Source organism: Artemia sp. Qi Xiang Cuo, chromosome 9, assembly GCF_049724085.1.
Source record: "Artemia sp. Qi Xiang Cuo chromosome 9, ASM4972408v1, whole genome shotgun sequence".
Lineage (NCBI taxonomy): Eukaryota > Metazoa > Arthropoda > Branchiopoda > Anostraca > Artemiidae > Artemia > Artemia sp. Qi Xiang Cuo.
The window spans coordinates 636,727-652,144 of record NC_142802.1 but is presented as its reverse complement, the minus strand read 5'-3'; the positions used below and the strand labels follow the sequence as shown (position 1 = coordinate 652,144).

The following is a 15,418-nucleotide window of genomic DNA, read 5'->3' as shown; positions in this document are numbered from 1 at the left end:
CTCCAAGATATGTGAGGATCATGTCATCACCAGAGACATAGCTACTGGACCTTCCAACGGTGCTGAACAAAATAGCTATCTCAATATTTTGATCGTACGTCTTCGGAGGGAGGGCAGCAAACTTGGAGCGTGGGAGGGGGGTTGGATGCCTTCCTATCAATTTTGATTTTTAAAATGGGCACTAGAGCCTTCAATTTCCAATCGAATAAGCCCTCTCCGAATTCTCAGCGGCAACTCTTTCCATGCAAAGTGGGCTGGTGAAAAAAAAAAATCTTTTTGAATACAAACTTTTTTATTCAAAATAATCAAGAGAGATGGCAGCCCTCATCCTCCTCTTGATTTTTAAGTGCGATCCTCTTGATTACAGATAGGAATAATGGTCTTATTAAGGGAATTAAAAGACTAAATGTCCTGCACAGTGGACCCAAATGACTGGAAAGGAAAAAATGAACGAAGCCACTATTCCCATTGGCCACTCCAAACTAACTGCAATGACAAATCTTCGTTTTTCAATTTATACTCTTTTTCTGCTTCGATATCTTCAACATAAAAGTGCCGCTGACCACAAGATATAGCAATTAATGGCAACTTAGGATTGATGCTTACACCATTAACACAATCAACACTGAAATTTCTTTCTTGTGCAGCACCAGTTACTAAATCAAAGCACGTAACATTTCCGTTCGTATTTCCGGAAATTAAATATTTGTTACAAAAATTAAACTGGATTTTTTGATGAGTCCTAACTTCCCTGTTTAAAACAAGGTAAGTTTTGCCTGGATATCTTAAATCCCAGATATTAATAATGTCATCCTTTCTGCCACCGCTGGCGAGGAGATGACCATCCTGGTGAAAAGCGACTTGAGTGACTCCTCCCACGTGACCTTCAAGAATACACAGGGGCATGCCGTCTGGCTCACTATTCACAGAGACAGTTTGCAAATACGAACCTACTGCATATACAGATGGCATTGCAGGATTTACTGCTATTGTTGAAAATATTCCTTTAAACCCCGTTTTTCGTAAATCTCTTTTTTCACAGTCTCTGCCCGGCCGTGAGGTATCAAACACATAGATAATACCATCAGTTCCACAATATAATTTATCACCTTGAGGATTGAAGGCGACACTATATGCTGAATCCAGCTCATCAAGATGGTTGAATATTCTATAAGAAGCCACAAGCTCGTTTGAATCAACGTTCCACATATGTACTGGACCTTGTTTGATAGTCGTTAAGAGACAACAGGTTTCAGGTTCCCAGGAATTTAGTAAAGGGTACCATTGGTAGTCATATACAGTACCTCCTTCTTTCAAGGTAACCACTTCATTTAGATCAATATCTCCGGTTTTTCTCTGAGGACGGGTCCACAGCACCTGAGGAGTATTGAAACATCTTAAAACATTATCTTCTCCTGCAGATATTACACAGGATCCATCAGGTGCAAATCTACATCCTTTCGGTATCGTTTTCCATTGCTTAGTCACTCCCACTGATGTCCAGCTATTTGATAGAAAGGAATTCCATATTTCATCTTCATTGCTCAAACCTGGCAGCCTTTCTTCAACTAGCTCTGAAACTTCCTCTAACAAATGGTTGTCAGAAACACCGACAAGGGGTTGAACTGTGATTTCATCTGTGGTATATCTAGAAAAGTGTGTATGAATAAATTCTTATGCCTCAAAAATCTTCCAGGGGGAGGGGATATAAGGCCTTAAGATATATTAATAAGAAAATTTTAAGGAAAGGAAATTTTCCCTACCATTTTACAATTATTGATACATACAGTCGCGGATACTGCTTAAAGGATACTCCTTCTCTTACTGCCCTTTTCTTTTTTGCTGCAATTCTGATTCTAGGAGTTAATTATTTGGATGTGAGTATGTTTTCTTTTATATCTCATTTATGAAGTCATACTGTTTCTTATATTTAGCTCTTATGTTCAATGTGTTTTAAATCGAAAGGCAATATAATCAAGGAAATAATCAATCATACAGTCTATCTGCTTTGCATGTATTTCTCCCCATACGGTTACAGAAGGGTATTAAGGATGCAAAAGAGAAAGACCCTCAGAGTCATTGCTGGTACATAGCGCGTCAAATTGACATTTCAGTCGCTGGGCCTTTTTTAGAGGGAAAAGTTGTTTGTCGTCCGACCTTGTTGTAGTGGCATTCGATCCCATGGCCACCTTATTGCCGATCAGAATATTTGTTCGCCGTCCTATCACAGGACAGGGAATTAAAATACAGATTACTATTTAAGTAACCCCCCCCCCCTAAAAAAAAAGCAGAGAACAGTAACAGGTGGATATAGAGACAACCAAAACTGTTGAAATAGACCGAAATAAAAGCACAACATTGAAAATTCATGTTGATACTGATTCAAAACAGACTGGAATAAACGTTGAAGTAAATTGAAATCAACTGAAATTTAAGACGAATAAAGCCAATTTTGAAACAAACAACATTCTTGAAAAATTCAACAGTCCAGAATAAACACACATTCCCTGCATTTCACATAGTTTTATGGTTATAGACCCTTTTTGGCATTGAATATTCCCTTTTTTATTTATTCTAACTCCAAATACATTAAATACAGGCGATTTCGAAAACAAATCACAGCCTATTATTTTAGTTTCTATACTTATAAATTACATTTTACCTTTTAATATCATACGGTTGGAATAATTTCAGGGAATTAATATCCTGCAAAAATTCATAGCATTTATTTTCCATCACAAAAATTTAACAAAGTTACCCTATTTATAATTTAAACCCACTCTGGCAAAACTTTCAGACCCTGGCAAAACTGCATACAAATGTTAGGCGCCTATTAAACTATGTAGATAGTTTAATAGGCCTAACATAACGCCTATTATTCTAAGCAAAGTGGTTAAATTGCGTTGTACTTCTTCCACACCTGAAAAAAGCCTTTTCCAATAGGCTAGCGTAAAAATCCATAAAACCATCATAATCATTACCTAAAATCATCGCAATCCTCATAACCAAAACATCCAAAAACTAAGAATGTGAAATAGAGATGAGGATTCAAGCTCTGATGAAGCGTGAAAGATTTCTATCCAAGTTTAAAAATCTTTTTCAAAATTTATTAACTACTCATCCAGAAATTCCTTTTTGTTGCTGCTATGTTGACTTTAAATTAACGTAACATAAACTTACGTAATGTAACATTCTCTGTACAGCTTTAAACTTAAATCAACTTGGTACTGCCTGGGTTACGGACAAAATTTACTCCCTAAGATTACATAGCCAAACGTAAAAATTACGCTGGTGTGAAAGGTTCTACGACAGCACCATTATATGGCCAATATATTACAATAATTTAATAGCAAAGGCAACGTTAAGCACAATGATTGACACAAAAAGATTGGATAACTTATAAGAGTGGAAACTGGTGGTAGTGTCGGGAAAAAACATCAACGCCATGTAGCGTTTGGCGATATTTGGCGTTGTTCAAGCTCATTTTTTTGTCAGGAACTGAGATCAGACACTTATTACTACACTAATTTTACTAATTAAAAAAATTAAATGAAATATTCTTATTATTATCGGGAAGAAATGACAAGTGTCGCCAAACACCAGATGGCGCTGAGGTTTTTTTTTATCGAGATTAGCACCAGCTCCCACTCTTGTAAGTTATTCAAACTCTTTGGCTTGACATAAAATATTACATAGTTGCCAAATGTTACAAGGTAACAATTTTACATAGAGCAGAGAAACAAAAACAAACAGTATTTTTCTTCTTAGCCGCATTTTCCAAGGAACGTTTCTTATTTATTAAAAACGCAGTCAGAATCACTTTTGATTTACACAGCTACAATTTCCGGTTATTTCAATGAATGAAAAGGGCATATTAATGAAGAAAAACTTTCAAGTATCTCGAGAAAAAAAAAGACAAGATACAAAAGTATGGACAGAGCCAGCAGCACCAATTGGGTAACTGCCGCCTTTAAATGGAAATCTTCTCTAAAATGGGGGAGGAGGGGTGTCCTCTTTACACGTAACACGTAACACAGAACTGTGTTGGTTATCTAAAAGTGCCTGTTTGAATTGCTTCTATTTGCTTTTTGATTCTATGTCGGAATTCCTGGAGAATAAAGCCGCTTTGCAGCACGATTTAATTATCTAAATAATATAACACCGCTTTTATGACTGATTTAGTTTCCTGATTTAACGAGCTTAATTTGAAATGACAAAGTGATTAAATTTAATCAAAACAAAAGGTGTAATATCTGCCTTTGTTGCAAAACATTTGCCTTTGCTAAAAACAAAACTTGGTAAGAGGAGAATGTTCTCAGTTTCCAAATCTTCCAAAATTGCAAAATAGATATAAAAATTTGTTTTCTTATTATCAACAATTAACGGCACTTCATTATGATATTGACCAGAGATGTAAAAGACATTATTAACTTGGATATTCCCGACTGGGTGTTGGACCATTTCGCAAGCAGTCAAACTCAGAGCATAAAATGCATATTCAATACTCAAAGCATATTCAATACAAACTCAAAGCATATTCAATATATGCTTCTTCAACAAAATGTTTTATTTATAATTATTTTTACGTCACAATTTACCATTCAAGGCTCAAAGTTTAATTTTTAACTTTTTCTATGATGCATTCATGTACTTCTTCCCCAATCAAAAAATCAGAAAATTAGTCATTATTAACCTTTGCTCAAGTAGCTCATCTGTTGTTGTTACTTCCAATAAACGGTTTTCTGGAGCACTAACAATAGTTGCAAATCCAACATCATCCATGGTACATCTAAAAAAGAAATTATACATTAGAGTAGTAGAAAAGGGCATATAACTAGAGAAAAAACATAAGATACGCACATGTAGCTGCAGCAAGTTAGGAGGGGTGTGGAGCGTTTGCCGGTCCCTCGGGGTATCAACAGGAGAAACAGTTGACAAGCCACGCTTTCTCCACCCCCCCCCCCCCTGGCCTTACCTTATAAGACCTAGGATAATTGATTTAGTCACGAAATTTTGATGAAAGTGAACTGCAAGTTACTGGTTCATATTTCTTTTCTTTAAAAAAACATAATCTCGTTTTGCACTTTCTAACCATCGTATTACAAAATTTAACATAATGTGCAAAACCTTACAATTTCTTTATTTTAACTAAATGAAAAAAAAAAGTTTTTTTTAACTGAAAGTAAGGAGCAACATTAAAACTTAAAACGAACAGAAATGGGATTCGAGTTTAAGGACGCTCAAACACTAAAAATAAGACAAGATTTATCAATCCAACAAAAAAAGTTAAAGATCCAACCTCAGGCCCCTCCCCTCGGAAGGCTCTATAGACGGGAATTAAGGGAGAAAGAAAACAAACAGAAGACAAATGCAAGAATAAAGACAAAAACAAAATACACTAAAAAGGAAAATACCAATCACGCGCCAACTGACTATTCGCCAAAAACCAAGCCACTGACCCCCCCCCCCCCGAAAGACTCTATAGATGGGAATGCAGGGAGAAAGAAAACAAACAGAAGACAAATGCAAAAAAAGGACAGAAACAAAACACAAACTAAAAAGGAAAATACCAATCACGTGCCAACTGACTGTTCGCCGAAAACCAAGCCGGATCAAAGTGCCTTAAGTCTCGTCTTGATTCACATCATTCACCCTGCCAGCAGAAGGGCCGGCTTTGATTGGACAGCCAATCATAATTTCAAAATATTTTAAGGCTATCAATTCTTAGCCGGCTGCCCAAAAATGATCCACCTCCAAAAATGCTGCTGGCAGGGTTAATGATGTCAATGGAGACGAGGCTTTACCCAAAAAGCAAAAGAACACAAAATGACAAGATAGGCCAGAGAAATCAACCATACGTGGTCGTAGAGATATAAAAGAAAAACAAATATATACAAAAAAAGAAATTAACAAAAAAAATTATCCAGAGATCAAAAATGCTTTTACGATTCCTTTAAAGGTACGAAACGCAAGACCGTTTCTAGCCAATTCAGATAAAGTTTTCTAGGCAGAATGACAAGCAGTCAGGGGAAGTAGAAAATGCTTTAATCGATGAAGGATGGTATATGGCAAAGAATACTGTTTTATGTCAGGGGCGGATCTCGAGCAAAATATTGGGGGGGGGGGCAATGTGGCTAGGGCACCAATAAGCAAAATATTGGAAGGGGGCCGATGTGACAGGGGCGTCAATAAATTGAAAAATTCATTATAAAAAAAGAGTGAAGAACAGAAAAATAAACAAGGAATGCCAGAAAAAACAATCTCAGGGGGGAGGGATCTGCCAGTGCTTTATGGCTATCCACTGGGACCAAACGGAAAGCATGTTACCTCCAGATAGGGTAGGAAGTGATACTCAAAAGATTCTTTATTCGAACGAGTGAAGAGTGAATCATTAAAGAGATTGGGGTCAAGCAGATGATGTATTAAATTTGATCCAATTTGATGTAATTAAATTTGACGTAATGACTAAAGATTTTTTCTATGATAGCGAGCGAAGTGTGAATGTTTAAACAGGTTAGCGTTAAGAATTTTAACCCACACAACGGTGGGTTAAAAAACCGGGTTAATATGGCTTCATTTTCTTACATGCGCCTAAGGAATACTATGATCGACAGATAAAAAAAAGTCACAAAAACACACCGACAGAATTAAAATATTCCAGGCAGAATGACAAGCAGTCTGAGGAAATTGAAAATGCTTTAATGATGAAGGGTGGTATGGTATATGGCAAAGAATATGCCTTTTTGGCAAGCTGATTGCGTAGACTGTTAATGGGTTCATATTTTTGTTTTTCTGACAATGATGCACAGGTACTCAGGCATAACATTACCCATTACCATTACCCAACAATAGATAAACCCATTAAACAAGATCATTCTGGCAAGAATATGGATAACTCTTGGTTCAACAATAAACTATTCACTTAGCACTAGGTACTGAATACATTAATTTTTGTTTGCTATATTTTGGGAAAATCTAAAAAACCAGAATACTACTACTACGAACAACCCACTACAGCACCAAGCAGCCTGAACCCAACAAGGCTACGCAACCTCCTCCGTCATCCCAATATACTCAAAGCTTCCCTCTTTACACCCTTCCAAGAATTTCAATTTCCCTTGAATGCTTCCTTACGACCTTCTCGCAGTCCATTCGGGGAAGACACTTTTCGAAGAAGATCAAACGATTTTTTGGAAGACAGAGTCTAGTGTATTGGCCCTTAACTGGAGGCAACAATACCCATTAGGTGTAAAGTACTCCACATCTGGGTATTTATTTTATGACTGCACATTTGAAGAGCAAAGCTGGCATCTAATAAAAAAATGAGTAAGAGTCTTTAACAGTTAAGTGAGGTGGAGAGGTAAACTAGTTTAGAAACCTTTTATCACACATTACAACTGTTTCTGAACGGGTTCCAGAAGAAGTCACAAAGCAGGAATTAAAATATAAATCCTTCAAACTTCGACCATATGTTTAACATTGGATTCCCTCTGAATTTTAGTCAGAATACTTTATGGAGCTATTAACATGTTGAAAACTTTGGTCTGGTACAAAAAAAAGCCCATTTGACTAGTCTTTCTAATTGCTAAAACTCTTTTTTCTCCTGAATGGGCATTGTACAATTAAGATTTCTTATTCGCCCAAGATGCAGTGACAATAGTTTTGTCACAATAATTATAATTTCCAACTATTCCTGCAAGTGAAAAATCAGTATGTATCCTACTTCGGAAAAAGAACCTTCTAAGGATCTGGAAAAAATGATAAGATTGAGCCAAATGGCCTCATTCAATCAATAGGACATGTTTAGCATAGAGGGATAGAATATAAATCTCAGGTAAACAAAAATATCACACAAAACCTTTTAACCAATCACAGCCAAATTGCCCTGAACTGCGTTCAACAACATCAATTATACATCTATTTCTATAGCTTTAAAAAGGGTAGAAAGGGCAAAAAAGCAACAGGATAAGAACATCGGAACATCCAAGAAATTGCTGTAGAGCTTATTATTTTACATTTTAGGGGAGCTAAGATATTTATATCATCAGAAAAATATTGATTTCCAACCTTTGTTCAACCAGCTCATCTGTTGCGGGTGCATCGAACAAACAGTCTTCAGAGAGGCTAACCTGAGCTTCAATTCCAACGTCAACTACAGTATATCTAAAAAATAAACTTATGCATTCCAGTTGCAAAAAAGGTACTAGTAGCATGAAAATAAAAGAAGAATTCACAACTAAACAAATATTTAGCACATTAAGAGGGGGGCAGAGGATCTACAAAGACCCTCATTAAAATACGCAAAATAGCTAGACCACCCACTTCAAGTGCACCAACTAAACGAAATCTACGCACACCCCTGCTAAGCCCTGATATTATCATCTGTGTAACGGCACCTGTAATAATCAAGTAAGCATCTACGGTTTTTTCTTCGTTTCGTTTAAAAAAAAAGAATGTCAAACTAAAACAAATAAAATACAAACAGAAAACCAAAAAACGGAAACCAAAGGATTTTAATATTCGATACTAATCTAGCGTTATAAACATTTCCGCCAAAAATTGTTGGGTGTAAGAAAAGACGAATATAGAGTTCCAAATCCCACTAATGAAAAAAAGTGAACGTTGGCCTTCTGCAAATAAGCATCAAAGTTGTTTTTTTTTCTGGTTCAATAGGCCTGGTTCTGCTAAAAAAAAAAAAAAAAAAAAAAAAAAAAAAAAAAAAAAAAAAAAGACATTGCCTTTGTTAATCCTGGCAGTTAACCTATATTTGTTTATTTTATCAAACAAATTGTTCTTGTCCTCTACATACCAGCAGGAAATCAGGTTTCAGTCGTTACATTATAAGCGTAAGGGCAACTGCAGGAATATAGTAAGATTTAAAGTTTTTTTTTAGCTTACAAAATCTGCTTCTATTTTATAGATAAAAAAAAAACAAAAAAAAACAGAAAGACATTATGTTTTTTGATTATTGTTGGTGAATCTTATCGTTCAATATAATTAATAAATTTATTTCTCCGCCATGTGTGAGCATGAAATCGGGCTTCAGCCCTGATATTATTATAAGTATAAGGCCACCTGCAAGAATCACATAATCATGGGTGTTTTTCTTCTGGCTTAATAAACCTCCTTCTGTTTTATATATATGAAACAGAAGAAGGATATAAAACAGATGTAGGCATTATATATATATATATATATATATATATATATATATATATATATATATATATATATATATATATATATATATATATATATATATATCGCAGAGAATATGGTAGTTAAACCGTTGGCTGTTTTATTCTGGCTTTTAAATCTAACTTGATTGTAATATCAATAAAACTATTTTTCCTCCTGGTGGCAGAATAAAATCTTGTTTCATATCAGTTGTTCTAGTCGAAATAATCGCCAGCCAAATGAAGTTGGACTTCATTCACCAACACAGCAATTTATACACTGAGGCTCGACAATTTTTACCAGGCATACGAATCACCAAAATTGGTTTACTGCCTTAAACGACTCTCTTACTTTTAGGGTTCCTTTTTTTCAACAAAATGGCCCTCCTATGTTACTACCTTTTCGGTTTCCTCACCTATTAATGAGCTTTTCTGCAGTCTTAATATAGATTCTAGACCAGCTAATGAGCTTGATCAACTCGAGCTGAACTAGCAACGGCCACACCCCTTTCCCTGCCTCCCAGTCCAAACCCCCTTGCAACTCTTATTTAAGGTTTAAAGCCTCAAAGAGAAAGCTGTTCTACGCAAATTTAATGAAAAACGTTATGTATTTCTGTCTTTACTGTAACGCAGAAAGTCTAAATTTGGCAAAATTGAAAGAGCTTGAAAATACAGCCCAAAGGCTTCGTTCTATTTGTGCAACTGAACTATACAGCGTCTGCTGCAGGAAAACTTGGCTTCAAAGTAAACAGGTCAGAGACCAATTTACTGTGTACTAACTAATACCTGTGGGCAATGGATCATCCAGCCCTATGACATCTATAGAAGTGTGTGGTCATAATGTTAAGAATGTCAAGCAGTTCCTACCTGGGTTCAACTGTCTGCTCAAATGGAAATCTAGATACAGAGATAGACATAAGGGTAGCAAAGGCAACTACCGTCTTCGGCAGTCTTCTGAGAACAATATTTCATGCCCTAGATCAGCAGTCTCGAGCTTACTCTGTCTCAGTAGCTCGCATTATGCTTTACTCGTCAGTAACTTGGCACATGACAGAGAAGATGAAGGCAGATGCTGTCCAGACAGAATACCTCCACAAAATTGAATGCGTTAGATGGTTTGTTGGAGATCCTCTGGTCCTTTAAATTGTCACCCCTATCTGAGCAGCTTGAGTCTCGCCCGCTGTGTTGGTGCGGTCACCTACTTCACCTGCCCACTCAAACACCCGCCCAACTCACCTCCGACTTCAATCCAACTGCAAACAGCTAGAAACACCCCAGAGGTAGGCCACACACAAGATGAGCAGACATAATCCACGTTGGACTCACTACTAGGAATATCGACATTAAAAAAGCTCCAACCCTCACCCAGACGGAACACTCTGGAGACAACTAACAGTACTACTTTCTCATTCCCTCTACGCTGGCAGCGTTGCGGAGCAAGAACTTTAAGAAGAAGTAAAGGAGGGGTTATGACCCTTGTTCGCGAGAGCCTAGAGCATCAACTTACGAATTTGCCCTCTATTAATGATTACAGTAAAATTTATTGGTTGAAATACAGCCAAACTAAACCCTTAGACCTTTTTTTAGCGGCAATGTATGTTTTCTATTATTTGCCCGGTCAAACCGCTGCTGCAAGACAGGCTTTAGGGGAAGAGCTTCAGGAAACGACAGATTATATCCAGGTAACAAATCCTTTTCTGGCACAGCTATGCAAGGAGATGCCAATGAACTAAGCAGTAAATCTCTGAGCAGGTCATTCAGCCTCAAGAATTTCGTTGATTTCCCAACAGCCAAAGGTGGATTTAATATTCTCTGGATAGAATTAGGACGAGTCTTCGCAATTACTATCAAAACTCAAGTAAAATTGCACCATTTTGTGGCAGCTATCATTTTATGTTGCAGTGGAAGCCCTTTGGGAAAGATAAAGTCAGTAACTAACTCAGTAACTCAATTACTCAGTAACTCAAATAACTTCAAGGCCAACTACAGAAGTCAATTACTCAGTAACTCAAATAACTTCAAGGCCAACTGATCGTGGACTTAAGTTACTGAAGTACCAATTACTGAAGTTTGGGGATTAGATAAAGAAAGAAAACTGAGCCAGAGTCTCGACTGCTGAGGATTCGGATTCACAGATGGAGAATTTTAACAGTAAACTAAATGAAAATTTTTGTGAATTATTTCCGAAAAAAGGCCAAGGTCGGTAAACTGACAAATCATATGTAAATTTGGAGATTAAACAAATTATCAGACATAAACTACACTGAATTGGAAATGGAAATGAAGAAAAGGCAAAGAAGTTAAAAAACAAAATAGAAAAAAGCCTCTTCGAAACCAAACCTTCAAAATTCTTCAGTAAAATTAAATACCTCACTGAAAGAGGTCTGCGGCCAGTTGATTTCGTGAAGGAGGAACAACCAGAGAAAACAGGGAACAACCTAAACTTTCATTTTGCTTCTGCAATACACCCATATCCATCGCTACCTCCTGAACCTTCATTTTCCCCCTACCCTCTTCATTTTCAACTGAAGCAATGTCCTGAAAATTCGCAAGAAGATTCAAATGTTAAGTCTAATCTAATACTCAAAATGTAAATTTCAGAAATTATAAAGAATCTTTCTTTGTTAAAGAGAACATTAGTGTCACTCTTTGATATTCCAGTAACCGTTTGCGAAAAAAAAATTATGATTCCCCCTCATATTATTTACAATGGTATCACTAAAACAGGACATTTTTCACAAAAGTGGAAAACCCGATTTATCACTTCTATTTCGAAAGAAGGAGCAAGAGGTCGACCACTCTTACATCGATCTCCAGCCAAGTTTATGAAAATTTTGTTCCCTTGCGATAGTAATTGGTAGTAATTTGTAAGAAGTAATTGGTAAGAAGCAATTGGGTAACATCTTCAACTGTTCACTACAGAACAACTTAATTACAATAATAAAAAATAACCTCGCTCTTGTTTATCAGAATATTTTACTGGAAAGATGAGGGAGAAAAACATTCCTGAATATCTTATGAATATTGTAAAAAGTTTACTAGCAAACAGAGTAAAACATTGTAAAATATAAAAATAGTTTTTCCTCTTTTTTAACGGTTTTCTGCGGAGTCCCACATGGAACAGTAAAGGGTCCTTTATGCTTCCTCCTCCATTTTATTTCATTACTGAACATAAATGTTCAGTAATGACCGTTTCATTTCTTACAAAAAGCCACCTTGAATTTTAACCACCTATAGACCCAAACCTCCTAGTGAACAGTACTACCTTATTAGGGGTAGTGATCTCTCCTGACCTTGCAGGGTATAAATATACTATATTGACTGTAAATCAGGAAAACGGTGCTATCCAAATGTTGAAAACCCTAAAGAAATTTCAAGTTCCAATGGATAAACTAAAATAATTTTCTCCATGTTTACCCATCCATTTTTTAGAAAATGCTGTCCGGTTTCACCATTTCACTCAAACACAGTACATCCCAACTTGTAATATGCGTGCCCCCAGGGGTATACGTAAGCCTGTGAGGGACTACGCTTGAAATATCAGTAATGGCGTAATCAAAATCTTGGCAGGGTTGAAACGTAGGTTACGCTCGTCATATAGTCAGTTATTTTGTTATTTTATAAATTATTATGAATATTCTCAGTTTTCTTATGTTGTGTGTTTATTTTTTTGCCTTTAAAGCTCAGCCTTTATTAAGATGATAGAGAAAATAAAACTAATTTCTTTTAAGTATTATAGACAGTTAATAGTACTGCGTGGAAGGAGGTACTCAATGATGATAAACTTTCCTACAGGGTATGTGATTTGAAAAAGGTTGGGAACCACTGCTCTAACAAAAGAAGAAAGTGAAGATACTGAACGGGTTCTGAAGAGATTACCACACATTATCTATCGAAGTTTACCATTGCCTTACTCTTTTTATCTAGAATCATTTAAACTTGATCCTCTTTATATCCGTAGTGAGAAACTGTGCAAGAAATTTAGCTTTTTTCCTTCTATATCCGAACTAAAAGAACTTCCTTCCACCTCTTAGATTCTGACTCCCCAGAGAAGCAGCTGTGAGAGTTTCAACTTTGACACCGGTTTCCTTCAGGTAACAGCGCTATTCACGAAGCTTTGTGCTGAGTTTTATTCGTGTTTCAAATAATTCGTTGTTGTACTTTACTGAAAAAATATGAATGTTTTTTACTTTTATGACTTTAATAAATCAAATTCATTCAGTTTTCATTTAGTCTTTAGAGTGGAAACACGTATTTACATTCACTCACTTTGGACAGAAGTAATTAAGAGCATCGAGCACAAATTAAGTCTGTTGCCCAAACTAACTCATCTTTCATCAGTTATAATATATCGAAGCATATTACAGTTTAAAAAATAGAAAAGAGAGTTTGCCGGGAATGCAGATTAAGAGTTACTGTTAACTCTATTTAGTGCAGTAGCTGTGAGTTTTACTTCCATGAACATTGCTCCGGTATAAAAAGTTGTAAGTGGTCAAAACATTGGCTTTGCCTAGATTGTACTACAAAAGAAGATACTAATGACAAGGTAGTACCCTTTGATGACTCTGCGTTGTTCCACCCAGACCCCGTCTACCCTTATGACACCTCCACGTCACCCATCGGGAAGTGACCTAGTCAACATTTTGAAGGAAGTGAGGTCATCACCATTTTCGTCCCTCAAATCAATTCCTTGTCAAGCCAGTTCCATGCCCCAGGACAGTCCCCCCTCACCCACGTCCGATGTGTCTTGCCAAACCAATTTCGTGTAAAAAACAACTAATTTAAATTGCCCAACCCCTGACCAAGCTATAGCATTCAAGATGTGCGCATTGCAGCTAGTCCACCTTGTTAAAAAACGTTCCTACTGCACATAAAACAAGAAACCTCTCCCTCCAATGCAGCGGTTATTATTGGTGAGTGAACTTGAAAATGTTATTATAGAAATGTCCACCCTAACCACTTCAAAAAGTGTTAGATTTGGTAACCTCCAGTCTTTTCCAATCTAGGAAAAGGAGAAATCCCAAGTTCTGTTAAAACCAATATTAAAACAAGACTTCTTGATGCTAATGTCGCTCCTGATAACATCATCAAAAATCAAAATTTTACAGAAGACAAGGTCAACAACAAAATTATAGAAACGAATCCAGTGATTTCCGGTTCAAATAAGATAAAAAGACAAGTTATTGTGTTTAAAGGATTAAACTGTCTTGCTTTTAATCGCCTCTTAGGCACAAATGTTCAAGGTCAAGTTCATTCTGAAATCGAACCTAATTATGCATGTAAAACTATGTGTGAGTTCAATGCTAGTGATGAACTATCCAGGAAACAAGTTAATGCTAATAAAGGTATATGCAAATATACCTGGAGAGGGATTTTCAAGAAGGAAGAGTCGTGTAAATAACATCATTTGTGCAAGAATTATTATTTTAAGAATGAATGTAGTGTCCCTGGGTGCAAACTCGTGCATTCCAGGGGTTGTGTCAGTTTTAGAAGTGGGCTTTGCTCCGGTGAATGCAGTCAAATCCACTTGAAATATTGATATAAATATTTTAAAAAGCCATTAAAAAGTGCCGAAAAAAATTTAAATTCAAGGTCATCATGCCCTCCAGCTCTTTCTCTCATCACTTTGAACCTGTCAAAAAACAATTTACATTAAGCCATCCCACCATTATGTCAAAGGTCAATGAGATACCGTAAGCAGTACATCTCAACGATAAAAAATTCTCCCCCTCCAACATATATATATATATATATATATAATATATATATATATATATATATATATATATATATATATATATATATATATATATATATATATATATATATATATATATATATATATATATATGTATATATATATATATATATATATATATATATATATATATATATATATATATATATATATATATATATATATATCGCAGAGAATATGGTAGTTAAACCGTTGGCTGTTTTATTCTGGCTTTTAAATCTAACTTGATTGTAATATCAATAAAACTATTTTTCCTCCTAGTGGCAGAATAAAATCTTGTTTCATATCAGTTGTTCTAGTCGAAATAATCGCCAGCCAAATGAAGTTGGACTTCATTCACCAACACAGCAATTTATCCACTGAGGCTCGACGATTTTTACCAGGCATACGAATCACCAAAATTGGTTTACTGCCTTAAACGACTCTCTTACTTTTAGGGTTCCTTTTTTTCAACAAAATGGCCCTCCTATGTTACTACCTTCTC

General features: G+C 35.9%; 1 protein-coding gene across 4 annotated transcripts in view; it reads right to left on the bottom strand.

Annotated features, from left to right (window-relative positions):
* Window positions 1-269: 269 nt before the first annotated feature.
* Window positions 270-15,418, bottom strand: part of WDR79 (Telomerase Cajal body protein 1 homolog) — an 83,744-nt gene continuing 68,595 nt past the window's right edge. The window contains exons 1-4 of one of the 4 annotated variants that reach the window (XM_089093816.1): window positions 13,091-13,219; window positions 8,068-8,163; window positions 4,694-4,789; window positions 271-1,648 (exon numbers count right to left, since the gene is read on the bottom strand). In XM_089093816.1, the coding sequence (XP_088949942.1) occupies window positions 460-1,648; window positions 4,694-4,782 (1,278 nt within the window). In that variant the 5' untranslated portion in view covers window positions 4,783-4,789; window positions 8,068-8,163; window positions 13,091-13,219 and the 3' untranslated portion in view covers window positions 271-459. Of the gene's footprint in view, window positions 1,649-4,693; window positions 4,790-8,067; window positions 8,164-13,090; window positions 13,220-15,418 lie in introns of those variants that run through there. The other 3 variants (XM_089093815.1, XM_089093813.1, XM_089093814.1) reach the window with 3 other exon arrangements.